This window comes from Micromonas pusilla (genome assembly GCF_000151265.4).
Source record: "Micromonas pusilla CCMP1545 genomic scaffold MICPUCscaffold_10, whole genome shotgun sequence".
Taxonomy (NCBI): Eukaryota; Viridiplantae; Chlorophyta; class Mamiellophyceae; order Mamiellales; family Mamiellaceae; genus Micromonas; species Micromonas pusilla.
The window spans coordinates 948042-973135 of record NW_003315891.1 but is presented as its reverse complement, the minus strand read 5'-3'; the positions used below and the strand labels follow the sequence as shown (position 1 = coordinate 973135).

Sequence of the window (25094 nt, the reverse complement as noted above, 5' to 3'; positions counted from 1 at the left end):
CGGTCGGCGCGAACGCGACGCGTTGAGCGTCCTCGCGGTGGTCTCCGGAGGCGTCTCGATCGGCGGGATCAAGGTCATCTCGCCGCCGGCGACGCCGCTGCCGCTGCCCGCCTTCGTTCCGAGGATGCTCGCGCCTCTCGTCGTCGTGCGCGTCGCGCCGAGCGTCCTCTCGGTCGCCGCGCCGGGGGTGCTCCGAACGCTGCGATTCTACGGGCACCTGTTTCCGGTGATCGCGGGATACCTCAAATGCCTCCTGATCGACTCCAAGCGCCTCGCCGCGACCGGCGCGTCCGAGGACGAGATCCAAGACGCGTGGGACGCGAAGCACGCGTGGGGCGCATCGCGCGTCGCGGACATGATCCACGACCTGGGCGGGTTTTACCTCAAAGTCGGCCAAGTGTTCGCGACAAAGAGCGACCTCTTGCCGCCGCAGTACGTGAGCGCGCTGAAGGGCGTCTTCGACGAGTGCCCGCCCGTGCCGTTCGCGGAGATCGCGAAGATCGTGGAGGAAGACTTGGGGTCGAGCGTGACCTCGACGTTCTTCACGTTCCAACAGAAACCGATCGCGAGCGCGACCATCGCGCAAGTGCACGCGGCGACTCTTAGGCGCGTTCTCCTCACACTGGTCCCCATACGACCGCGTCGGCGTGGTGAACGCCGATCCTTAAGGACTTTCTCTCCCGGCGCATCTCTCCGCCCAGGGTCCCTCGCTTTCAATCCCGACACACCTCGGCGCCTTTCAACACCACCCCTGACGCCTTTCAACTCCACCCCGACGTTCGCTCGTATGGAACGACTCGTAGAGACGGCAAGAGAACGAAAGTCGCCGTCAAGGTTCAAAACCCGGGGTCGGAGGCTCTGATGACGATGGACATGGCGAACATGCTGTTCGTGTCGAATGCGATGGACCGAATGAAGATCCACCTCCCGTTCGACCACACGTCTATTCTGCGAGAGTACAGAAACCAAGTCCCGTTGGAGTTTGATTTCGAGAGGGAACGCGATATGCTGACGAGAATCGGCGGCGCGGTGACGCGCGCGGTGCCGGACGTCCGGTGCCCCGCCGCGTTCGAGGCGATGTCGAGCAAGCGCGTCCTGACGATGAGCTTCGTCGAGGGCGAGTCCCTCGCGGACGTCATTCAGCGTGCGCTGAACGCGAACGGGCTGAGCACGCGCGCGGGGCACAGCGAAGCCGCGGCGGCGGCGATGAAGACCTCACCGTCGGGCGCCGCCGTCGACGCGTCGAGGGTGCTGACGAAGCTCGTGGAAACCTTCGGCGTGCAGATCTTTGAGATTGGGACGTTCCACTCGGACCCGCACCCCGGGAATTTGCTGCTGTCGCCGGACGGGAAGACGCTGTCGCTCATCGACTTTGGGCAGTGTAAGGCGCGTTCATATTATTTACACTGGTCCCCATACGACCGCGTCGGCGCGGTGAACGCCGATCCTTGAGGACTTTCTTTTCCCGGCGTCGGTTCTCTCCGCGCGCCCCTCGCTTTCAATCCCTACACACCTCGACGCCTTTCAACTCCGCTTCTGACGCCTTTCAACTCCACCCCGACATTCGTCGCTTCGAATGGACCCTCGACCCTAAGGTGCTGTCGGACGAGACGCGAATCACCCTCGCGAAGCTCACGCTCGCGTTGGCGTGCGGCGCGCGAGACGACGCGCTCGCACACGCGGAAACCCTGGGCTTACGACTCACGAACGCGTCCCCGGACTTCGCGCTCACGGTGTTGTACATCCTGTTCGACACGCGGATGGACATCGAGGAAGCGCACGTGTCGCCTTTGGACGCGGATCTTCCGGCGGAGATGCGCGCGGTGAACATCCGGACGATTCCGGAGGAGGTGTTCATGATGATTCGCGTCGTCGCGCTGATACGAGGGATGCTCATCTCCTGCGACGTGGACGTCCACGCGCGGGATATATGGAAGCCGTACGCGATCCAGGCGCTGCAACGCGCGGGGGAGACCGTCCCGGAGTGGGCGTGGGAAAAGAAAGGGAAAGGAGGAGGAGGGAGTAAGAAGAGCGGCGATGTTCGAGGCGGCGGGGGGGAGGAGGTCGGGACGTCGACGGGCGGGACGTACGCGCGCATGAAAGCCCTCGCGGTGTGGATGAAGTCGAACGACCTGCCGTGCGATCGGAAAGCGCTGATGCCGCTCGCGACGGTCGGTTTGATGGGCGTGATCGAGATCGCGAACGCGAGCCGGCGCGACGACGCGACGGCGTTGGAGAACGGGTTTCGGAAGTTTACGCCGGAGCAAAGAGAAACGTGCGTGAACTTGGCGTTACAGGACGCCGTCGTCTTGGAGAAGAAGAACAAGAAGCTGCGCGAGGAGGCGGCGAAGGCGGCGGAGAATAAGGACACAAAGCGGAAAAAGGGCGCGGCGGCCGGGGACGCGGCGGGCGGCGGCGGCGGCGGCGGCGAGATCGCGGCGGCGGCGGCGGAGGAAACGGCGGCGTACAAAGCGTCGAAAGCGAACGGGGCGCCGTCCGACATCGCGGCGGTCGCGAACGCGAAGAAGAAGGCGTCGTTTTGGCAGAGAATGACGAAGAAGAAGAAGTGAGATGGAGATGGTGATGAAGAGAACGCCGCGACGACGAAGGCTTCGTATTGAAACAGAGACGATTTTTTCTCCAACCGAACCGAAGTGATGAACGCGCGTGGATTTTTTTTTTCCCGCGCGAAAAGGTTCGTGACCGATCCCGGGGCCATCCCCCGGCACTAGATCGCGCGCGACTCCCGCGCCGCGAACGAATCACACCGCGACCCAGCGTCATGTTCGGTCCTCTCGCGAAGCTCGCGCTCCTGATCTTAGGGAGCGTGTACCCCGGCTACCGCAGCTTCAAGGCGCGCGGACGATTCCCCCGGACGGGCGTTCAAACGCGCGCGCGCTGTAATCTTTTTTTTTCCGATCGATTCGCGTTCGCGCCCCCGTCCCGTCCGTCGCCTCCTGACGCGCCCCTCCTTCCTCTTCCACCCCGCTCCGCTCCGTCCGTCCATCCATCGTCCACCCTACCCTCCATCAGGCGCTCGCGAAGTTCAAAGCCAAGCCCGACTCCGTGAAGAAGTGGCTCGTGTACTGGATGGTCTACGGCATCTGCACGTCCCTGTTCTTCATACCGGACATCCTCATCGGTTGGTTTCCGCTCTACGACGAGGCGAAGTGCTTCTTCGTCGTGTATCTCTGGCACACGAAGACCCAGGGCGCGCTGTTCATCTACGAGACGTACGTCGGGCCGTTCCTCGTACGGAACGAGCCGTTGATCGACCAGCGAGCGAACGGGTTGAAGTCGAAAGGGTTAGCGAGCGTCAGGCGCGTTCTATACACTGGTCCCCATACGACCGCGTCGGCGTGGTGAACGCCGATCCTTAAGGACTTTTCCCGGCGTGTCTCTCCGCCCATCCCACGGTTTCAATACCCGCCCTCGACGCCTTTCAACTACACTTCTGACGCCTTTCAACTCCACCCCGACATCGCTTTGTATGGAACGACCCTCAGCGTGTACAGCGCGAAGGCGACGGAGTTTTTGATGACGAAGCTGCAGGCGCGCGCCGCGACCGTTCCCCATACACACGTCGCTCTCGTTCCTTCGCGCGGTGCCTCCTCGCGGTTCTCACAGAGGACTCGAGGACTTCGCGGCCGAACCCTGAACCCGATTTCTTCGTTTCGGCGCTCGAGACGCGCGTCGTCTCTCTCTGTTCGCGTCGCCGGGCCGACCGTCTGAGTCCATTGTGTGTTTTTTCTCTTTTTACAGCCGCTCATCATGGGCGTCCTGACCGGGTCGATGAACGCGCCCGCGCCGGGGACGAAAGGCACGCCGAAGAAGCAGAAGAGCTTCTTCGCGAAGGCGCAGAAGAAGTCCATCGATTAAAATTTCACGCATGTTTTATATCGCATCGAGGAGCGGCGGACCGTGTAAATGATTAAATAAGATGTTCGCCCTTCTCCGCCCGCAATGCTCGAACTCTCGCATTGCGCAATTGTTCGTCTTCACTGGGTTCGCGCGCGCCGGGCTGCCGGGTGCGGGCGTGCGAACCACGATGGAGCGAGCGCGTTCGCAGCGGCGGAGGGAAGCGCATAAAGAGCCCAAGGGGTGGTTCGAAGCGTGGACGTGCGGGGCGATATTCGGGTGCGCGGCGGACGAACGAACGAACGAACGCGAGCGGTCGACCTCGTCGTCGTCGCCGGACGACGCAGAAATAAATGCACGCGTCGCTCCGATCCCCCGTCGCCGCCCCCACCCTCCTCGATCCCTCGCGACGCTCCCTGACGTCGATCCCTCCGCTCCGCCCTCTCGTCTCTCCCCCGCGCGGCCCACAGGTGCGGCGGCGGCACATTATGCGAGGTGCGCTCCCCTTCCCGCGCGCGTCTTCGTTCCCGATCCTCGTTCGTTCCCTCGCGCGGAAGGATAACAACAACACCATGATCCGCGCCGCGTTCCACCTCCGACGATCCCTCCCCTCCCCTCTCGCGTCGATCCCTCCGCGCAGGAGGAGGAGGAGGAGGAGGCCGCCGCGACGATGATCCAGGCCTCGTTCCGCGGGCACACGGTGCGAACGAAGCACAGCATGGCGGTCGAGGTCGGCTACCGCCGCGCACGAAGACGCGCCCAGGCCAAGGCGCGTCCCGTCTCGTCTCTCGTCGCGCCGGTCCCCGTACGACCACGCGACCGCGTTCGCGTCGTGAACGCCGTTCCTTGAGGACTTTTCCCGGCGCCCTCTGCGTCGCTCTCGTCCAATGAAATGTCCACGTCATAAATTAACTAACCAATCACATCACTTCCCGCCACATCACCCACCAATCACACCCCGTCCCGACAGGCGCTGATGGATCAAAACGACGAGGAGGGCGCGTTGGCGGCGCACGGCCCGGTGCGAATAAAAGGCACGTTCTCCTCACACTGGTCCCCACACGACCGCGTCGGCGCGGTGCACGCCGTTTCTTAAGGACTTTCTTTTCCCGGCGTCGGTTCTCTCCGCCCAGGGTCCCTCGCTTTCAATACCCGACCCTATGACGCCTTTCAACTCCGTCTGACGCCTTTCAACTCCGCCCGCCCCGACGTCGCGTCGCGCCGAACGCCCCCTTCCTGATAACAGCGGTGTACGGCGACGGCGGCGCCGCGCGACGCGACGGCGACTACCGCAGCGACGGCAGCATCAAAGCCGCGAGGAGGAGCGTCTCGAAGGACCTGCGAATGATGCACGAAAAGTATCGGGACGTCGGCGTGGGGATGCGATACTTCGAGGCGGACATGAAGGAGAACCTCGAGAAGGCGGCGGCGGCAAACGCGAACGACAGGTACACGCGGGATATCAACGAAAAATGAGAGAGTGACGCGTGGCGTGGCGGGGGTTTGTCTGTCGTGTAACGGGGCTGTGTAGGGGGTTACGAAGGCGGGGTGGGTTTCGGTTTAGGGGTACGTAGCGCGTTAGGACGTAGATCGACGGGGGTGTAACAGACGGAGGTCCGTCGCGGAAGAAATCCGGAATCGCGTCTTCGTTCGTTGTCGTTCGCGCCCCGCCGCTGATCGGTGTTGAGTTCTGTTTGATGATGCGAGAAAAAGCGACGCGCGAAGCCGCGGGGGCGTCGAAGCGTCGGTCAGTCCGCGCGACGCGACGGCGCGATGCAGCCGCCGCCCGCGTACCGCCCGCCGAACGGCGCACCCCCTGGTGGACCGCCGATGACGTATCCAGGTGCGCGCGCGCGCCCTCGCGTCCGTCTCGCGCCGGCGTTCGCGCGAGATCGGTCGACCGATCGTCGCGCGGTTCGTCGCGCGCACGACGACGGTCGCGTCGGGATTATTACCCGCCAGATCCGCGCGATCGTTCGATCGCCCCGCCTCCGAGCGCTCGTCGATCGACGACCCTCGCCCCGCCTTCCTCGTCCTCCCCGCGCGATGCGATCGTCGCCGCTGACCCTCCGCGCCGCCCGTCTCCCCGTCCGTCCGCCAGGAGGAGGACCGGTTCCGCCCGCGGGACCGACGACGCAGACGACGACGCGTCCCCCGCCGGGGGCCGGGGCGGGCCCTCCCGGTAAGGCGATGTACCCGCAGTTCCCGCCGCCGGGGACGCCGCCGACGGCGTACGCGCCGCCGACGGCGTACGCGCCGCCGACCGCGGCGTTCAACGCGATGAGCGTGGGGGCGCCGCCGACGACGACGACGACGATGAAAGGACCGCCGCCGATGGGCGCGCCGCCGATGATGGGGGCGCCGCCGCCGATGGGGGCGCCGCCGCCGATGGGGGCGCCGCCGATGGGCGCGCCGCAGATGGGGGCACCGCCGGGAGCGGGCGCGCCGCCGCAGATGGGGGCGCCGCCGGGAGCGGGCGCGCCGCCGCAGATGGGGGCGCCGCCGGGAGCGGGCCCTCCGCGCGGCCCGGGAGCGCCGATGCCGCCGCCGCCGACGCAGCAGCAGCGCGGCGCTGGCCCCGGGCCGCCGCCGGGAGCGGGCGCGGTCCCGGTCCCGGGAGGCACGCCGCCGGGAATGGGAATGGGAATGGCGCCGCCCCAATACCAACAATACCCGCAGCAACACCAACGACAACACGGTACGTACCCCGGTCGTCCGCCCCCCGCGGGGATCCCCGGGCCGCCGCCGACGGGTCCCCCCATCGGCGGGCCCGGCGGGTCGATGGTCCCGCCCCCCGCGCGCCCCGGCGTGGGCGTCGCGCCGCCCGGGCCCGCGTCGTCGTCGTCGTCGTCGTCCCAGAGGATCGACCCGGCGCAGATCCCGCGGCCGCCGCACGACGACCACGCGGACGTCGTCAAACACGACACGCGGACGACGCACGGCACGGCGACGCACCCGCCGAGCGCGAACACCACGTTCATCGCGCGCGACGCGGGGTGCTGCAACCCGCGGTACATGCGATCGACGATGAGCACGATACCGAACACGTCGGAGTTGTTGGCGTCGTCGGGGATGCCGCTCACGATCGTCGTGCAGCCGCTCGCGCTGCCGCACGCGGAGGAGGCGCCGATACAGGTGGTGGACAACGGCGAGTGCGGACCGGTGCGGTGCGGGCGGTGCAAGGCGTACATGAACCCGTTCATGCGCTGGCTCGACCACTCGCGATTCGCGTGCAACTTTTGCGGGTTCGCCGGCGAGTGCCCGCGCGAGTACGGCTGCGCGTTGGGCGCGGACGGACGCAGATCGGACTGGTCCGAGCGTCCGGAGTTGTGCAAGGGCAGCGTAGAGTACGTCGCGCCGCCGGAGTACATGGTTCGAGCGCCGATGTCCCCCGCGCTCTTCTTCTGCGTCGACGTCTCGCCGCGCGCGGTGGAGACGGGCGCGACGACGTCCGCGATCGAGGCGATCGCGCGGACGCTAGACACGGTACCGAACCCGGATCGAACGTTAGTCGGATTGTGCACCTTCGACGCGGCGGCGCATTTTTATCACATCGCGCAGGGAGGCGCGAGCGGGGCGCCGCGGATGCTCGTCGTGCCGGACGTGGACGAGCCGTACGCGCCCGTGCCGGACGGGCTCGCGGTGCCGCTCGGGCCGAACCGCGACGCGATCGACGGCGTGTTGAAGCAGCTGCCGAAGATGTTTTGCGACCCGATGGAAAACGGCCGACGCGGGGCGCCGTGCAGCGCCGCCGCGGTGAAAGCGTGCGTGGAAGCGCTCAAACCGATCGGCGGGCGCGTCCTCGCGTTCATCGCGTCGCTGCCCACCGGTGGGATGGGCGCGTTGAAACCGCGCGGGCCGGTGAACCAGGGGAGCACCGCGGGCGGCGGCGGCGGCGGCGGCGGCGGTTTCAACAACGAATCCGACAAGGACGCCGCCAAGTACCTCGCGCCCGGGGATAAGTGTTACATGAAGCTCGCGGTGGAAGCCGCGGAGTACCAGGTCGCGATCGACCTCTTCCTCCTCACGAACGGGTACGTCGACGTCGCGTCGTTGGGGGTGTTACCGCGAGTCACCGGCGGGTCGCTGTATCGCTATCCCAACTTCAACACCACGCTGGATTTCGCGCAGCTCCACAACGACCTGCGGTGGAACGTCTTGAGGTGCGTTCTACACAGTGGTTCCCATACGACCCCGTCGGCGTGGTGAACGCCGATCCTTAAGGACTTTGCCGGCGTGTCTCTCCGCCCACACCTCGCTTTCAATACCCGCCCTCGGCGCCTTTCAACTCCAACTGACGCCTTTGAACTCCACCCCGACGTCGCTTTGTATGGAACGACCCTGAGGCCGCAAGGTATGGAGGCGGTGATGCGCGTGCGCGCGTCGAACGGCCTCGGCGTGATCGATTACGACGGCTTCTACTGCAAGCGAACGACCACGGACGTGGACCTCCCCGCGATCGACTGCGACAAGGCGATCTGCGTGTCGTTGCGGTACGAAGACAAGCTCGTGGACGGGAGCGAGGCGTGCGTGCAGTGTGCGCTTCTGTACACGACGACGGACGGCGAGCGACGCATCCGCGTGCACACGATGGCGCTGCCGGTGACGAGCACGCTCGGGAACGTCTTCCGCGCGAGCGACCTCGAGGCGCAGACGCTGGACCTCATTCGGCGGAGCTCCGCGAAGCTTCTCGCGGGGAACTGCTCGCTGCTCGCGGCGCGGGAGCTCTCGCTCAACGCGACGGTGAACACCCTCTACGCGTATCGAAAATTTTGCGCCACGAACAACAGCACCGGGCAGCTGATCTTACCGGAAGGTCTCAAGGTGCTGCCTCTGTACACCCTCGGGTTGCACAAGTCGTTGGGTTTGCGATCAGACGCGAGCGCGGACGACCGCGCGACGTGGTTACTCCTCGGCGCGTGCGCGACGGCGGCGGCGGCGGTGCCGTCGGTGTACCCGCGAAATTTCCCGATTCATCGATTGCCGATCGCGGCGACGCCGGGGGAGTCGCCGCCGAGGTTCCCGCCGCTGCCGAAGACGACGTGGCTCTCCGGGGAAAAACTCGAGCAAGATGGGATTTATCTCCTCGAGGACGGAAGAGAGATGAGCGTGTGGGTCGGTAAGCAGGCGTCCGCGCCGTTGCTGAGGGACGTCTTTGGGGTGGATCACGCGGACCACATCGCGTCGACGACGGCGCACATCCCGCGGATAGAAAATGCCTCAAACGCGTCGGTTAACGAGATGGTGAACTGCATGCGGAAGATGCGGTCGTCGTACATGCGGACGCGGATATACCGGCGAGGGGATATCGGCGAGCATTCGTTTTACCAGCGGTTGATCGAGGATCGGAGCGCCGCCGGGATGAGTTACGTCGAGTTTTTGTGCCACGTCCACCGGTTGATACAGAACAAGTTTCAGTGAGTAGTCGACGCGATCGGCTGGTGGAAGGAAGGAACGTCGTGACGTGGCGTGACGTGATTCGTAGTAGGGAGGGAGGTCGCGCGCGGCGGCGGGCCGGCGTGATTGGAGGAGAGGATAGGAGGAACGTGCTAGAGCTGGCGTCGTGAACGTGAAAGAAGCGGAAAACCAATACACGTGAAATTATGCGGCTATTGTAACCAGACCCTTCCCGGCAGCTCGTTAGGTTCGGAAAACAAGGGAATGTCCGAGCACGATTCTGTTACTTTGCGATGACACGTTTCGGACTGATTGCCCATGCGCGCGTAGTAGGGGGAGCCGTTGCTCGCTCTCTTTTGCCGAACCCCCCCTCCCACCCGGTCCCGGCTCCCGGGAAGCGTCGGGGCTCTCGCGCCGCGCGCGCGCCACTCCACGACGCGCGGGATCCATCCCAGCGCGGTCGATACTTTCGCTCCGTCGCGCGCGTAGGTCTCGAGACGCGAACGCGCCGCTCCGGGACGGAACGGAATCGACGGGGAGGAGACGACGCGCGACGGGCGCGGCGTGAATTTCGGGCGCGCGGGGCGGGGCGCGACGCGCGCTAAATTCCCTCGTGATGTTGCCCTCCATGATCCGCCGCGTCCGCGCGGCGCGCGCGAAGCTGTCTTACAAAGATAAGCTCCGTCAACGGTGCGCGAAGAACACCGCGACGCGATCTCCCCTCGCGCGGCCTCGTCGACGCGACGCGCCGCGGCGAGCGCGCGAGCCCCCGTCCGTCGATGCGGCATGGTTGCCGTCGTCCCCAGAAGAAAACCACCATAACCCAGCCCAGCGTCGCGAGAATCGAATTTAGACGATCGATCGACTAGCGCCGCCCGCCCGCCCGCCTCCCGCGATCCTCACCCCTCCCTCCCACCCACCCTCCCACCCACCCCGCGAACGCGACGTCGCAGGCAAGGACTCATGCTCCTCGCCGCGGCGGTGTCGTGCGTGTCGACGTACTATTACGGCGGCGGCTCGAAGAGTTTTTTCGGGCGAAAAGATTGGACGCCGTCCTTCGACTTCGCCTCAGGCGCGTTCTATACACTGGTCCCCATACGACCGCGTTCGCGTGGTGAACGCCGATCCTTAAGGACTTTTGCCGTCGTCTCTCTCCGCCCACACCTCGCTTTCAATCCCCGCCCACGACGCCTTTCAACGCCAACTGACGCCTTTGAACTCCACTCCGACATTCGCTTGTATGGAACGGCCCTCAGACGGCGAGCGCGCGTCTCTCTCCGCGATCACCGGCCTCGGGTCCTCGTCCACGACGGCGAGGAGACTGCTGAGCAGCAGCACGTGCTCCACCGAAGACTGGGAAGATAACGGCGGCGTCGTCTTGTATTTCATCGGAATGTTTTACATGTTCTTGGGCATCGCCATCGTCTGCGACGACTTCTTCGTCCCTGCGCTCGAAGTGATCTGCGAAGTCTTGGACCTCAGCGACGACGTCGCGGGCGCGACGTTCATGGCCGCGGGCTCCTCCGCCCCCGAGCTCGCGTCGTCCACGATGTCTCTGATCAACCCGAACGCCGGGAGCGAAATTGGCGTCGGCACGATCGTGGGCTCGGCGATCTTTAACATCCTCATCATCATCGGCGCCACGGTGATGGCGACGGGGGCGGCGTTACAGCTCGACTGGAAGCCGGTCACGAGAGATTGCTTCTTCTACGCCGCCGCGATCGCGGGCATCGTCGGCACGTTCGCCGGCGGCGTCGTTAACTGGTGGGAGGGCGGCATCTACGTCTGCTTCTACGGAACCTACATCGTCACCATGAAGTACAACAAACACCTCATGAAGTGGATGGACAAGGTGGGCGGGAAGTGGATGCAGCCGGAGAAGGAGTTCAAGCAGATCTCCATGAAGGAGAAGAAAGCCGCGGCACTCGCGGAGAAGGCGCAGTCGAGCAAGGAACCGTCCTCGCACGGCCCCGGCGCGGTGGTTGAATCGACCGACGGCGCCGCGCCGGTTTCCGCCGCCGCCGCCGACGCGTCCGAGATTGAAGTCGAAGAAGCCGACGTCGAGGCGCAGACGTTGCCGCGCTCGAAGGAGAACTCCGTGCGCGACGGGAGCGAATTCGTGGAAGCGGCGAAGAAAGATGAGGAGGCGCAGGCTGTCGCCGCGGTCGCGGCGAAGAAGTCCGCGGCGGCGGCGGCGAAGCCGCGGACGAGCGCGGCGCTCTGGGGTAAAGTGCGAACGTCCGTCGTCGTGGCCCAGCCCAAGACGTCCATCGCGGACGTCGTCCTCGACCTGATCAAGCAGCAGCGCAAGGAGAACGCGGAGAAGTGGAGGAAGAAGATCGCGATCGTCAAGCAAGACGACGGCACGGACGTCACGGTCACGCCGTATATGTCCCCGGGGCACATCCGCGCGTATCGCAAAGAGATGAAAAAAGTCGCGGCGATGCTCGAGGCGAAGAAGAAGAAGGACGTCCGCGAGGCGCTGAACCTCGAGGAGGGGAAGGACAAGGACGACGGCGACGAGGAGGATGACGCCCCGTGGTGGAAAGTCCCGGAGGAGAAGAAGGACTGGCCGCTGTGGTTCCTCTCGTTCCCGTGGTACGCGTGCTTCGCCGGAACGATCCCTCCGTGCGGCGAAGAAAAGTACCGAAAGTATTACATCATGTCCTTTTTTATGTCCATCGGATGGATCGGTTTCATCACGCACTGGATGATTGAGTGGTGCGTCGTCATCGGCTGCGTCTTGAACATCCCGAACGTCGTCATGGGAACGACGGTGCTCGCGGCGGGGACCTCCATCCCGGACGCGTTGTCTTCCATCTCCGTCGCGAAGGACGGTCTCGCGGACATGGCCGTCGCGAACGCCGTCGGGTCTAACGTCTTCGACATCTGGCTCGGTTTAGGGCTTCCGTGGCTGTTGTATCTGTCCTGGCAGAACAAGAACTACATCGAGGTGAACACGAATGAGCTCGTGCCGTCGTCGCTGATACTCGCCGGCGTTCTCGTGTTGTATTACAGCGCCATCTTCTTCAACAAGTTTAAGCTTGAGATTTGGCACGGGAAGGTTTTCTTCGTCATCTACGGGTTCTACGTCGCGTACAGCATCATCTTGGTGTGGATCCTGGACGTGTACGACCTCGACGACTAAAACCGGGAGAACGGCTCCGGGACCATTGGGGGGGGGGGGGGTCACTGTGTTTATACTCGCGTTCGCGGGTGGATGGATTAATTCGCGCCTCGACGACGCGCTCTGCGTGCGGTCGGTCACGCGTCACGCGCGCGGCGGGTCCGCGGCGGGAAATTCGTTTCCCTCGACCTGCCGCGCGCGCGTGCTGTACTCGTACCCAGCAGAGCGCGTCCTTTTGTATATATAAAACTTACGTACAGTAGTACAGTATCTATCTCACGCGACGGCTTTAGTCGTTCATAAAATTCGCGTCTCCTCGTGGATGTGCGTAACCTTAGGGCTATTTTTTTTCGATCCGAAAAGTAGTTTTTCGTACAGTACACGAGCGCGCTGACCTGACTGTTTGCCCGTGTACACTGAGTTGCCCGTTTTGGGTCACGGCGACCCCCCCCGGTCGTCGAGAGTCAGTCAACCGCGGTCGCGACGACGAGGGGGAGCAACGCAACGTCGCGCGTCTTCTCATTGCGCCGCGCGCGTCGCCGCGGAGATGACCGCGCTGGAGCAAGCGCAGTCGCGGTCGCGCGCCGCGACGCCGTCCGAAGCGGGCAGCACCGCGGCGCCGAAGCGCAAGATCCTCGTGCGGAAGCTCAAGTCGAGCGCGACGAAGAGCGACGCCCTGGGGGGCACCGCGGACGCCCGCGACGCGGGCGGGCATCATCTTCATCATCATCATCTCTTCCAGAGCGGGCGCGCGGCGTCGAGCGGCGCGCCGAGGTCGACCATCTCGCGCGGGTCTTCCCTCGCGAGCACGCCTCGGCACGCGTTCGACTTCACGCGCGGGTTCGACGCGACGACGTCCGCGTCCGCGGCGAGCTCGCGAGGGGGCCCGAAGACCCGCGCGGACGAACGCGCGCGGTCGCCGAGCCCACCGCCCGAGCCCGCGACCGCGCGCGCGATCGCGCCGGGGGGGCCGAGGCCGGACGCGAGGTCCGGGAAGCGCAGGGAATGGGCCGTCCTCGGCGACGTCGGGGAGTACGAGCGGACGCTGCAGAAGAAGATCGAGCAGGCGAAGCTGGAGATGCCGCCGACGCCGGAGGCGCTGCCGGAGCTGCCGCCGCACCTGGACCGCGCGGCGCGCGACGTGAATGGGGGGAAATTCGTTCGGCATTACCAGAGAGCGTTTCGCGTCCTCACCGAGAGACGACGGGAGGCGGCGAACTTCGCGAACCAGCTCGAAAACGCGCGCGTCGCGGAGGCTGCCGAGCTCGCGCAGAAGAGCAAGGAGGACGTCGGGTGGGAGCTCCACGTGAAGATGACTAACATCGCTCAGGAGAACGCGTTGAATCAGTGGGAGCGTCAACGCGAGAGCTGGGAAAAACTCATGCGCGCGCACGCGGCGGCGCACGGGAAATCTGTGGGCGACATCGCGATGGCGCGCTGCGACGAGTGGCGACGGAAGAACGAGGTGTTCGCGCATCACGACATGGCGGTCCCGATCCACGAGCGCGAGGGCGGGTGCCATTGGGAGTGGCGCATGTCTCTGAAGAACAATTACATGCGGTACTACCCCGTCGGGAACATCTTCAGGCGCGTTCTATACACTGGTCCCGATACGACCGCGTCCGCGTGGTGAACGCCGATCCTTAAGGACTTTGCCCGGCGCATCTCTCCGCCCACTCCTCGGTTTCAATCCCCGCCCTCGACGCCTTTCAACGCCAACTGACGCCTTTCAACTCCACCCCGACGTTCGCTCGTATGGAACGACCCTCAGCGGGTTATGGATCTCTCGCGACGAGATGTCCGTCGTGGACACGACGCAGGTGCGTCGGAGGTTCAACCCCGAGCACGGCGTGTCCTACTCCAGAGCGAAAGGGAGACCCGCGCTGGACTCCGATTTCATGGAGGTTCGGAAGCGCCGCCTGAAGAAGCGCGTGGACGCCATCCTCCCGGGGGATCGCGGCGAAGACGTCGACTTTTTCGAAGTCGTCGGCGAGGGCGTCCGCGCCCGCATGCTCGGCATCTCCAAAGCCCCGATCACGCTCGACGACCTCGAGGAACAGATCGCAATCGATAGCGTGGAGACGTGGGCGACGATACAAAAGTTCCGCGCGGACGAGGCGGCGCGCGAGCACAACGAGGCGCTGAAGCTCGAGGCGGAGGTGCGTTCTCCTTCACGCTGGTCCCCGTACGACCGCGTCGGCGGGGTGAACGCCGATCCTTAAGGACTTTCTCTCCCGGCGATTCTCTCCGCCCAGGGTCCCACGCTTTCAATCCCGACACACCTCGACGCCTTTCAACTCCGCTTTTGACGCCTTTCAACTCCACCCCGACATTCGCTTGTATGGACAACTACCCTGAGGCGGCGGCGGCGGAGGCGCTGCGTCTCTCCCTCCTCGGCCCGCACGCGCACCTCTCGTCGGATCGATGCACGACGAGCACGATCGTCGTCGGCGGCGTCTCGCGCGCGACGACGACCATCGTCAACACGGGGACGACCGCGCTGTGGTACGAGTGGAAGCGCGTCGCGCCGCGGACGCTGCCGCACGCGACGGGGACGGGACCCGAGGCGTTTTACCTCGCCGACGTCGAGGGCAGCGTGTTGCCCGGGCAGTCGAAGGAGATTGTCTGGACGTTCAAGTCGGGCGCGTCCCATCTCACACTGGTTCCCATACGACCGCGTTCGCGTGGTGGACGCCGTTTCTTAAGGACTTTTTCTCCCGGCGATTCTCTCCGCCCAGGGTCCCTCGCTTTCAATCCCGACGCACCGCGACGCCTTTCAACTCCGCTTCTGACGCCTTTGAACTCCACCCCGACGTTCGTCGCTTCGTACGGAACGCGCCTCATCAGACAAGCCGGGGATGTTCATGGACAAGTGGCTGGTGGAGACGAGGCCGAATTTGCGCAAAGGGCCGATGCCCGCGGTGACGCTGCGAGGGTTCGCGACGCCGGAGGACGAGCACTCGCATCCGCGACGCGGGCTGACGAACGAGATGGAACGCAAGGAGATGGTGCACAAGGTGTCCACCGCGGTGTCCAAGGTGCGTTCTCCTGACACTGGTCCCCATACGACCGCGTCGGCGCGGTGAACGCCGATCCTTAAGGACTTTTCTCGGCGTGTCTCTCCGCGCACACCTCGCCTTCAATCCCCGCCCTCGGCGCCTTTCAACTTCAACTGACGCCTTTGAACTCCACCCCGACGCGTCCAAGGTTTTACGCGCGGTGAAGACCCCGGCGACGGCGACGGCGACCGACCTCACGAAGCGCGGGCCGGAGAGCAACGCGGACGCCGCGCTGTGGCGCGCGGGGAACCGCGGGCGACGACCGAGGGTGTATTACACGCACGAGGGCTTCGTCGCGTTGAGGGAGATTCGCGAGAAAGCGCGCGCGAAGCGGTTCGCGATCGAGGGTGAACCCGAGCCGCCGCCGCCGCCCGCGGAGGGCGAGGAGCCGCCCCCGGACGAGAGCGTCTGGATCGGCGCCGTGGACGCGGTCGCGAAGGAGCTGGACTCGCTCCAGGCTGCGATCGAGAACAACCCGGACTACGTCGACCCGGACGCGCCGCCGCCGCCGGCGGAGGGCGAAGACGCGGCGCCGTTTGAGACGCCGTCGGATGTCTTGATGAACCTTCGCGGCGACTACGAGCGCGCGATCGAAGAGGCGCTGCTCCCGGAAGGACGCGCGGACTTGCTCGCGGTCGCCGCGAGCGAGTCGCTCGCGAACGCGCTGTCCGGTGTCGACGACGCCGCGGCGGCGGCCATGGCGGCGCACGGCCCGCCGCCCGAGGAGGAGGAGAAGGAGGGCGGCGACGCCGAGGCGGACCCTGGGGGCGACGCGGCTCAGGCTCCACCCGCGGGCACGCCGCCGAGGAAACCGCCGTGGAAGCCGCGGTACCTGCGCCAGCTCCGAGAGTCTGTCAGCGCGATGCTGTGCGACGCGGTGGAGACGTTCGAAGAGATTGCGATCGGACGCGCGGAGGCGGAGGTGAACAAAGAGTCGCTGCGACGCGTCCGCGAGATGCGAGAGACGCGCGCGAACGATACGGTGACTGCGCGCGGCGGGTCCGGTCCGCACGCGGAGCTCTCCGTGAGCGAGGCGATCGGGTTATCTCCCGGGATGAACGGGAAGGGCGCGCTGGAGTGGGACGTGTACGACGCGCTGAGACGGCGGAAGATGCTGCTGGGGCGGGAGCCGAGCGGGACGATGTCGGCGTTGGCCTCGCCCGTCGCCGCGTCCCCGTCGCCGGCGAAGTCGGCGAGGAGCGGCGACAGCGCGTCCGGGAGCGGCGCGGGGACGCCGAGGAGCGGCCGCGAGTGATGCGTGTAATAGAGGGACTACTCTTTCTTTCTTTGGCACGCGCGCGTCATGTCATCATCGTCGTCCTCGCGTCGTCTCTCGCCTCTCAAGCGTCTTTCTCTCGTTTCTCGAGCTGGTCGTCAGCCAGACTTGACGGGCCGAATCTGTTTGTTCCCCCTCTTGCCGTGCCAGCTGTGTGCCCACCTCGCGTTCGCGTCGTCAGTCCCATCGCGCGCGCGCGGCGATACCGAGCGCGGCGTCGAGCGCGACGCGCGAGTCACAGCCCGCGTCGGGGGTGGGTCGTCGACGACGGCGCGCGTAGCGTAGGCTGCGGACGCGGCGCGGCGAAGGTCCGGGGCGTCCTCCGTCCATCTCGTCGTCCGTCCCGAGGGGCGCGCGGAGACGACGAGCGAACGAACAAGATGACGCGAGACGACGACGACGACGCGCGGGACGCGGACGCGACGCCGCCGACGACGCCGCGGTCGCTCGACGAGGACGACGCGCCCGACGAAGACGCGCCGCCGCCGCAGACGACGACGACGACGACCGCGGCGGCGACGACGACGGCGACGCGCACGCCCGCGACCGCGAACCGTCGAAGACTGTGCTTCGCGACGGCCGCGTCGACGACGACGACGCCGTCCACCGCCGCGCGGCGGCGTCTCGGAACCTCCGACCGCGACGCCTTCGACCGCGGCGTCGGCGTCCACGCCCCGCCGACGCCCGCGCCCGGTCTGAAGTGCGCGGGGTACCACGACGGCGCGGAGATGTGCGCGATATGCTACTCCCCGCTGGACGACGGCGCGGAACTCTTCACGACGACGTGCATGCACGTGTTCCATCGCGCGTGCCTCGTGCGATGCCGCGAGGCGGACTTCAGGCGCGTCCTCGGCGCGCGTCGGTCGGTCCCCGCGCGACCGCGTGAGAACGCGGTGGCGTGCGCGGCGTTTCTCTCCGCCCAGGGTCCCTCGCTTTCGATCGCGACGCGCCTCGACGCCTTTCGACTCCATCAGTCCATCATCTGACGCCTCTCGTCGCCGCCCCCGACGTCACACCCGTGTACGTGTACTAATAATAACAGCACGTGCCCGATGTGCCGCGCGACGCTACCCGAGGGCCTCACGCCGGAGCACGTCCGCGAGAAGAACGCGGCGCTGAGGGCGGAGGCGGCGGCGAACGCGCAGACGCACGCGATCGTCGGCGCGGCCGCGCGCGCGAGGGAGGCGGTCCGCGCGGAGTACGTCCGCCGGATGGTGAATCGACCGGCGACGGCGGCGTCGGTGCCGCCGGCCATCTCGGAGGAAGATGGCGACGGCGACGGGGGCGGCGACGGCGGCGGCGGCGGCGGCGGCGGCGGCGCGACGCGCGGCATCCCGCCGCCGTGGATGTCCCCGCCGCGGCCGACGCGCGCGGACTCCGCGCCCGCGACCCCGGCGCGGGGGCTCCCGGTCATGCGTCAGACCCCCGGGGTGGGCGCCGGCGCGTCGTCGCCGTACGGCGCTCGAGGCGGCAACGCGGCGCGGCGGCGGGTGTTCGTGACCGCGGCCGAGGAGCTGCGTGCGCGCGCGGAAGCGAGCGCGGTCGCGGTCGCGGCGGCGTACTCGACGGCGTCCGCGCCGGCGACGCCGGCGCGGCCGCCGAGCGAGGGAGGGGCGGCGGGACGGGGGGAGGTGGCGCCGACGACGACGAGTAGTCTCTTCCGACGCGCGCCGACGAGCGCTCAACCGCGGCGGCGGCGACTCGGGGGGGGAGAGGGGGGGGACGACGACGACGACGGGAACGGGAACGGGAACGGGATCTACGGGGGGGATGGCGTCGCGGACGACGAGGAGGACGACGCCGACGGCGTGAACCTTCGCGCGGTCGCGAGGGCGCTCGGGGGGCTCGACGCGTGGAACGAAGGTCCCGCCGGCGACGCGGCGACGGCGGCGGCGACGGGTCCGAACCCGAACCCGAACCCGAACGACCCGAACGCGCCGATCGACGCGTCGTTCAAACCGCCGTTCCGGTCCGCCGCGGAGGAGCTCGTCTCGCTGGACGTCTCCTCCGTCGCCGCGATCGACGCCGTGCGCGCGGCGGCGGCGAGCGACCTCGTCGTTGACGGCGTCGCGTCCGCGCCGGCGACGCCGTTCGCGGCTCCGACGTTTGACGACGAGATGGCTTCTCGGCCGGCGCTGCTCGCCGCGGCGTCGGCGGTGGAGGCTGCGATCGAGGCGGGGGACGCCAACGCGGAGGCGCGCGCGAGGGCGATCGTCAGGGAGCTGTTCGCCGCGTCCGTCGACAACGTCAACGTCAGGGGGGGAGCGGGGGTGGACGCGACTTTGTAGCGACGAGGGAGGCGACGGAGGGAGGACGACGACGCGGCGGGATAGAAGGAAGCGCGCGCGGAGGCGTCGGCTCCGAGGGAAACGACGACGCACAGCAACGAAGGTATTAATTAACAACACAACGTAAACGAATAACGCTTCGCCGACATCATGGTTCTTCTTCATCACGCGACGAGCATGCCTTTCCTCGCGGCTATCCGCGTCTTCATCTCTTCGTCCTTCGACCTCGCGGCTTCCTCCTCGAGCTTGAGCCTCTCCACGCGCTCCGCCTGCTTCTTCGCGGCGTCGCGCGCCGCCTTCTTCTGCGCCGCTCGAATCTCTTTCAACCTCTGCGCCGCCTTCTCCGCTTGCTCGTCCGCGATCCTCTGGAGATGCTCGCGGTACTCAGCCTCTTTCTCCCTAGCTTCGCGTCGTTCCCTGCGCTGCGCGTCTCTCCGCCGCGCGCTGTCCGCTCGCCTCGCCGAGTCCATCCGCTTCTGGAACTCCCGAATCTCCACCGCCATCCCCGTCGTGCGCTCGCCGTCCTCGCTCTCCATCCTCGCCGCCCACGCCGCCTCCCTCGCGCGCTGCTTCTCCCGCAGCGCTTTCATGTGCGCGCGCTTATCGATCTCTCGCTGGCGGTCGAGCTCTTTCCGCCGTTCGTCCTCGGCGCGAATCTCCGCGCGACGCTTCTTCGCGGCGGCTTCGTGAAGCGTCGTCAGCCTGGCTTGCTCCTGCTCGTAATGCTCCGCCATCGCCTTCTGCTCCTCTCGTAGCTTCTCCCGCGCCGCGATCGCGGCGGCCCTGACCTTCAGCTCGTGCGCCCTCGCCTTGGCCGCGCTCTCCGCCTGCCGCGCTCTCATCGCCTCAGGGTCGTTCCATACGAGCGAACGTCGGGGTGGAGTTGAAAGGCGTCAGGTGGAGTTGAAAGGCGTCGAGGGCGGGGATTGAAAGCGAGGGGTGGGCGGAGAGAGACGACGGGCAAAGTCCTTAAGGATCGGCGTTCACCACGCCAGCGCGGTCGTATGGGAACCAGTGTATAGAACGCACCTCAACGCGCTCAGCCTCCCTGGCTTCTTGCTCGGCGAAGTACGCCCGCGCCGTCTCCGCCATCTTCCGCGACGTGTTCAGCATCGCCTCTCGCCTGTCCTCCTTCATCGCGGCCGCGTCGTCGAGCTCCTTCTCCGCGGCGCTCTCCAGCTCCGCGGCGGAGAGCTCCTCGGGCTCGTCCGCGTCGGAGCGGCCCTTCGTCTTCATCAGAATCTCGCGCTCTTCGTCCGTGGCGTCCGGGAGATACAACTCCAGCATCTTGGCGCGCGTGCGGTGACTCGCCGGTCGGTACTTCCGGAACTGCCCGATCCCGGCCGCGACTCGTTCCACCTTGGTCATCTTCGGCGCCGCCTCGAGAACGGGCCCGCCCTCGAGCCGCTGCGTCCACCGTCCCGTGGTCACCGGCTCTGGTTTCTGCGCGCGGCGTTCCATGAGTCTGTCGAGGGTCGTTCCATCGTTCAAAGCGACGTCGGGGCGGAGTTGAAAGGCGTCAGAAGCGGAGTTGAAAGGCGTCGAGGTGCGTCGGGACTGAAAGCGAGGGGTGGGCGGAGAGAAACAAACGCCGGGAAGAAAAGTCCTTAAGGATCGGCGTTCACCACGCCGACGCGGTCGTATGGGGATCAGTGTGAGATAGAACGCGCCTCACGCCGTCGGCGGCGAGGCGATCGAACGCCTCGGCGAGCTCTTCCCGCGTCTTTCGTTCGCGGCCGCTCCACCGCGTCTTCGCCGGCTGAACGTTCATCCTATCGACCGCGCTCGCGTGCCTTCGCTTCGCGTCGCGATACAGACGGTCGCCCAGGGCGCTCGCTTCGTCCTTCGAGAGCGTCCCGTCTTTCCATCGCGACGGGATGAGATGTTCGTAGGGCGCGGGGCAGGATTGGTAGGAGGCCCACGACCAGTTCGTCTTCCCGGAGGCGTCCGTCTTCGCGGTGCCGGGGCGGGAGCCCCAGGTTTTCGGGAAGTCCGACGCGGAGAATGTTAACGCCGCGCTCCTGTGCGTTTCGTGTGTGAAGGAGAGGGGGATGGATGTCAGAATCGCGCGAACGGAATTGGATCGAACGAACGAATTGTTGAATCGAGTCGACGACGACGAACGAATCGCGTCGTGGTTCGTCGCGCGAAGGCGCGGTGACGGCGGCGGCGGCGGCGGCGAGAAGGATCGGGACGCACGTCGGACGCGAGGACTTCAGGCCGCTCGCCGGGCGCATCGCGCTCTTCGGGCGCGACGACGCGCTCGAGGGTTTCCCAGGGAGGGGTTTCGACGACTCGCTCGCGCTCGCGGACGACGCCCCTCCTCGCGACGGACGCGCGGTCTGCGGTCGACGACGCGCGGTCGCCGCGGGCGGCGCCGCGGCGTCGACGTCGGGCGCGTCGGAGGCGTCCTCCTGGATCGCCGCCCCGGTCGCGAACAGCGGGTCCGCGGGCGACATCGGCGTCGCGTCGTCGTCCGCGTCGACGACGGCGGGCGCGGGCGTCGCGGAATCGCCGTCCCCGTCCGCTTCCGGCGATCTCGATTTCGTCTCCTCCGCGTTCGCGTCCGCGGCGTCGTCCTCCCCGGGCGGCGGCGGCGGCGGCGGGTCCGCGTCGTACGACGACTCCGCGCTCAAGAACGGCGCGGGCGGGTCCGTCGCGACGACGGGGGCCTCCGCGGTCGTCGTCGGCGGCGCGTCCATCGCGGCGTCCGAGGCGAGTGGCGAATCGCCGCGCCTGATGCGGCACCGAACACCGAAATTCTCAGGAAATTCTCGTTCGTCTCGTCTCGGACCAGACGAAACGTCAGCGCGAGAATCGTCGACGCGTCACTCCATCCATCCCGTCCGTCCGTCTCCGCGCGCCCCCGCCCGCGCCGCGCGTCCACCATGACGGACACGCGAGGGGGACCGGCGCCGTCTCCCTCCTCCGCCGCCGCCGGACGCGCGCCGCACGCGCCCGGCAGCGGCGGCGTCTCCGTGTTCGTCGGCACGTGGAACCTCGGCAACGAGGCGCCGCAGATGGACGCGTGCGCGGAGTGGCTCGCGCGCGCGCGCGGGCACGACGTGATCGCGATCGCGGCGCAGGAGGCGTCGTACCCGCACGCCAAGCATAACCTCTCCCCGAAGCTCGTCTCCGCGGAGCTCCAGGACGCGAACGCGTACCAGGTGAAGAAGCTCGGGTTCATGAAGAGCTCCAAGCTGACGCGCGCGGGAGGGATGGCCGCGGGAGCGATGGCGGGCGCGGTCGCGGCGGGGCCGTTCGCGCCCGTCGGCTTCTTCGTCGGCGCCGCCGCGGGGTATTACTCCTCCACGAAAGTCACCGAGGAGATCAAGGTTCGGAATCACTTCTTCGACGTCGTGAAAGCCGCGGTGGGGCCGGGATACGTCGTCGCGCAGACGAGCGTGCTGCTTCAGATGCGCCTCATCGTCCTCGCCGCGGCGCCAGTCGCGGATCTCGTCGCGGAGGTGCGCGCGTCGTAGTATCACAGAAAGGTCCCCGTACGACCGCGTGAGAACGCGGTGCACGCCGATCCTTGATGACTTTACTTTATCATCTCCCGGCGGTTCGGTCGTTTCTCTGCGCCCACTACCCCTCGCTGCTTTGCTTTCAATCCCGACGCGCCGCGACGCCTCTCGCACACTGGTCCCCATACGACCGCGTTCGCGTTGTGAACTTCATTCCTTAAGGACTTTGACTTTCACCGCTTCTGACGCGCCCCGAACTCCGCCCGAACTCCGTTCGTCGCCACGCGCGGACCGCCCCGCCCCCGCCCTTCACAGATTCGCGTCGGGCATCAGGCCACGGGGATCCTCAATGCGGTCGGGAACAAAGGGGGGCTGATGGTCAGACTCGCGCTGCAGGGCGGGGAGAGCATCGCGTTCGTCGCCGCGCACCTCGCCGCGCACGAGGGCGCGAAGCACGTCCTCGCGAGGAACGATTCCCTCGCGCGCATTCTGAGCGGGTGTTGGCTGAGCTCGAGGCCGGCAAAGTTGGGCGGCGGGCCGCCGGGGGGGACGGCCAACGCGCACGAGGGCGCCGCAAGCGCGGTGGGGGGCGCCGCGGGACCCGGAGGGGACCCAGACCTTGAAGGCGGAGGCGGAGGCGGAGGCGCTTCGTCGACCGGCGCGACGCCGCCGACGTCCCCCGGGAGCCCGACGGCGAAGCGGACTCCGACGACGATGGCGTCTCCGACGACGATGGCGGCCATCTCGAAGAAGTGGAAGGAAAAGACGAAGGCCAAGGTGGACCACGGGCGCGATCACGCGCACGCCGTGGAACTCCTCGCGTGCACGTCGCACGTGTTCGTGTTCGGGGACCTCAACTACAGGATCGACCCCGGGGTGGTGACCGGCCGCGGGTGGAACAAGAGCTGGAAGCGCGGGTTCGACACGAGCTCGACGAGCATCGCCGCCGCGCTCAAGAACAAGAGCGGCGCGCGGGATAAAGCCGCCGTCGCCGCGTTCGCCGCCGCCGACGCGGCCGCGCGGGAGTCGGGGGTTTCCAGCGCGACGCCGCCGCCTCCTCTCGGCGGCGGCGGGAACGCCAGTCTTCTCAACGCGACGGCGACGTCGGGGCCCCTGACGTCGCCGGGGGCGCCCGCGGAGGGACTCGACGACGCCGCCGCCGCGCCGCTCGTGCGCGACCGACGCAGAGAAGAGGAAGAGGACGAGGAAGTCAAGATTAGCGGGAAGGACGACGACGAGATCGCCGCCGCGGCGGCGCGGTACGTCGAGGGGTGGAACGCGGTGAACGAAAAGGTGCGTTCTATCTCACACTGGTCCCCATACGACCGCGTTGGCGTTGTGAACGCCGATCCTTAAGGACTTTTGCCGGCGTGTCTCTCTGTCCACCCCTCGCTTTCAATACCGACACACCGAGACGCCTTTCAACTCCACCTGACGCCTTTCAACTCCACCCCGACGTCGCTTTGTATGGAACGACCCTAAGGCGGCGGCGGGCGATTTCGCGGCGTTGCTCGACGCGGATCAACTCAACCGCGAGCGGCGACGCGGCGCGGCGCTCCACGGGTTCCGCGAGGCCCCACTCGGGTTCCCGCCGACGTTCAAGTACGACCCGAACAAGCGCGAGCGTCGGTGCGAGTACTCGCGGAAGAGGGTGCCGTCGTACGCGGACCGAGTGTTGTTTCACTCGCTGCCGTCGCGCGGCGTCCGCGTGGCGGAGTACGACGCCGCGAAGCCGTTGTGCACGAGCGACCACGCGCCGGTGTACGCGTCGTGCGAGGTTGATTTGCCGAAGGTGTTGGATCACCTCCACGCGAAGGTCGCGGCGGCGGCGGCGGCGGGAGGGGAGACGGCGGCGGCCGCGAAGAAGACGGCGGGCGCCGCCGCCGCCGGCGCGACGATGGTGAAGGCGACGCTGCGGCTCGTAAACTTCCGCGTAACGCTCGACGACGTGACGTTACGGCAGCCGAAGGACGCGAACGGAACGGAGCCCGGAACTCCGGACGCGACGCCGTCTCGACGCAACTCCGTGTCGCTGACGTCGCCGAAGAAGGACAACGCGACCGCGAAGAGCGCGGCGGCGGCGGACGCGAAGACCGCCGCCGGGGGCAAAAAAGACGGCGTGAGCGCGTCCGACTTGAGAGACGCGCTGCGTCGGCTCGCGGTCGCCGCGGGCGTGGGTGGCGCCGCTGGGAAGTACGACGGCCCGCCCGCGGTGTGCCAATTCACGTGCGAGGGCCCGAACGGCGGCGGGTGCGGCGCGGGGACGTGGTGGGTCGGGGATCCGTCGACGAGATCCGCGTCGGCGGCGGACGGCGCGGCGACGCCGACGCGGACGACGACGGATCCCCGAACGGCGGCGGACGAGGCGGACGGCACCCTCGGCGCGCAGACCGTCGTGGAGGTCGTGTGGAACCAGGAGGCGCTGCCGATGTTCGCGCTCGGTCCGCCGCCGCCGCCGCCGACGCCCGGGGAGGGCGGCGGCGAGCCCGACGCCTCGGGCGCGGTCGCGGCGGCGCCGGGCGCCGGGACCAAGGCGCGTTCTCATCACGCCGGTCCCCATACGACCGCGTCGGCGTGGTGAACGCCGATCCTTGAGGACTTTCTCTCCCGGCGATTCTCTCC

The 25094-nt window shown here is 67.1% G+C and overlaps 12 protein-coding genes across 12 annotated transcripts; 9 read left to right on the top strand and 3 right to left on the bottom strand.

Moving 5' to 3' along the window:
• Nucleotides 1-124: 124 nt before the first annotated feature.
• MICPUCDRAFT_20393 (uncharacterized protein) lies at nucleotides 125-5342 on the top strand (the record flags this gene model as incomplete). Its single annotated transcript, XM_003061772.1, has 5 exons — nucleotides 125-610; nucleotides 814-1144; nucleotides 1193-1425; nucleotides 1632-1984; nucleotides 5105-5342. 5 exons carry the CDS (start codon nucleotides 125-127, stop codon nucleotides 5340-5342), a joined length of 1641 nt encoding a protein of 546 aa, XP_003061818.1.
• Nucleotides 5343-6576: 1234 nt separating this feature from the next.
• MICPUCDRAFT_28751 (uncharacterized protein) lies at nucleotides 6577-9459 on the top strand. The gene is made up of 2 exons (XM_003061771.1): nucleotides 6577-8021; nucleotides 8205-9459. The coding sequence occupies exons 1-2, from the start codon at nucleotides 6640-6642 to the stop codon at nucleotides 9277-9279; spliced, it is 2457 nt and encodes an 818-aa protein (XP_003061817.1). The 5' UTR covers nucleotides 6577-6639; the 3' UTR covers nucleotides 9280-9459.
• Nucleotides 9460-9702: 243 nt separating this feature from the next.
• MICPUCDRAFT_28747 (Ca2+:Cation antiporter family) lies at nucleotides 9703-12648 on the top strand. Its single transcript, XM_003061770.1, has 4 exons — nucleotides 9703-9945; nucleotides 10209-10327; nucleotides 10512-11263; nucleotides 11513-12648. Exons 1-4 carry the CDS (start codon nucleotides 9872-9874, stop codon nucleotides 12401-12403), a joined length of 1836 nt encoding a protein of 611 aa, XP_003061816.1. The 5' UTR covers nucleotides 9703-9871; the 3' UTR covers nucleotides 12404-12648.
• Nucleotides 12649-12929: 281 nt separating this feature from the next.
• On the top strand, nucleotides 12930-14015 carry MICPUCDRAFT_41741 (uncharacterized protein; the record flags this gene model as incomplete). Its single annotated transcript, XM_003061769.1, has 1 exon — nucleotides 12930-14015. The coding sequence occupies one exon, from the start codon at nucleotides 12930-12932 to the stop codon at nucleotides 14013-14015; it is 1086 nt and encodes a 361-aa protein (XP_003061815.1).
• A 163-nt stretch (nucleotides 14016-14178) lies between these two features.
• Nucleotides 14179-14604, top strand: MICPUCDRAFT_51397 (uncharacterized protein; the record flags this gene model as incomplete). The annotated part of the gene is made up of 1 exon (XM_003061768.1): nucleotides 14179-14604. The coding sequence occupies one exon, from the start codon at nucleotides 14179-14181 to the stop codon at nucleotides 14602-14604; it is 426 nt and encodes a 141-aa protein (XP_003061814.1).
• A 157-nt stretch (nucleotides 14605-14761) lies between these two features.
• On the top strand, nucleotides 14762-16681 carry MICPUCDRAFT_48312 (uncharacterized protein; the record flags this gene model as incomplete). The annotated part of the gene is made up of 3 exons (XM_003061767.1): nucleotides 14762-15024; nucleotides 15230-15420; nucleotides 15590-16681. Coding segments are annotated over exons 2-3 (1272 nt in total), but the record flags the coding sequence as incomplete, so codon positions are not given.
• Nucleotides 16682-17097: 416 nt separating this feature from the next.
• MICPUCDRAFT_51395 (uncharacterized protein) lies at nucleotides 17098-17703 on the top strand (the record flags this gene model as incomplete). The annotated part of the gene is made up of 1 exon (XM_003061766.1): nucleotides 17098-17703. The coding sequence occupies one exon, from the start codon at nucleotides 17098-17100 to the stop codon at nucleotides 17701-17703; it is 606 nt and encodes a 201-aa protein (XP_003061812.1).
• Nucleotides 17704-17769: 66 nt separating this feature from the next.
• On the top strand, nucleotides 17770-19005 carry MICPUCDRAFT_51394 (uncharacterized protein; the record flags this gene model as incomplete). The annotated part of the gene is made up of 1 exon (XM_003061765.1): nucleotides 17770-19005. One exon carries the CDS (start codon nucleotides 17770-17772, stop codon nucleotides 19003-19005), a length of 1236 nt encoding a protein of 411 aa, XP_003061811.1.
• A 164-nt stretch (nucleotides 19006-19169) lies between these two features.
• MICPUCDRAFT_51393 (uncharacterized protein) lies at nucleotides 19170-19847 on the bottom strand (the record flags this gene model as incomplete). Its single annotated transcript, XM_003061514.1, has 1 exon — nucleotides 19170-19847. The coding sequence occupies one exon, from the start codon at nucleotides 19845-19847 to the stop codon at nucleotides 19170-19172; it is 678 nt and encodes a 225-aa protein (XP_003061560.1).
• Nucleotides 19848-19974: 127 nt separating this feature from the next.
• Nucleotides 19975-20466, bottom strand: MICPUCDRAFT_51392 (uncharacterized protein; the record flags this gene model as incomplete). The annotated part of the gene is made up of 1 exon (XM_003061513.1): nucleotides 19975-20466. One exon carries the CDS (start codon nucleotides 20464-20466, stop codon nucleotides 19975-19977), a length of 492 nt encoding a protein of 163 aa, XP_003061559.1.
• A 160-nt stretch (nucleotides 20467-20626) lies between these two features.
• Nucleotides 20627-21707, bottom strand: MICPUCDRAFT_51391 (uncharacterized protein; the record flags this gene model as incomplete). Its single annotated transcript, XM_003061512.1, has 2 exons — nucleotides 20627-21026; nucleotides 21205-21707. The coding sequence occupies 2 exons, from the start codon at nucleotides 21705-21707 to the stop codon at nucleotides 20627-20629; spliced, it is 903 nt and encodes a 300-aa protein (XP_003061558.1).
• Nucleotides 21708-21893: 186 nt separating this feature from the next.
• On the top strand, nucleotides 21894-25053 carry MICPUCDRAFT_51390 (uncharacterized protein; the record flags this gene model as incomplete). Its single annotated transcript, XM_003061764.1, has 3 exons — nucleotides 21894-22472; nucleotides 22788-23765; nucleotides 23956-25053. 3 exons carry the CDS (start codon nucleotides 21894-21896, stop codon nucleotides 25051-25053), a joined length of 2655 nt encoding a protein of 884 aa, XP_003061810.1.
• Between the last annotated feature and the right edge of the window lie 41 nt (nucleotides 25054-25094).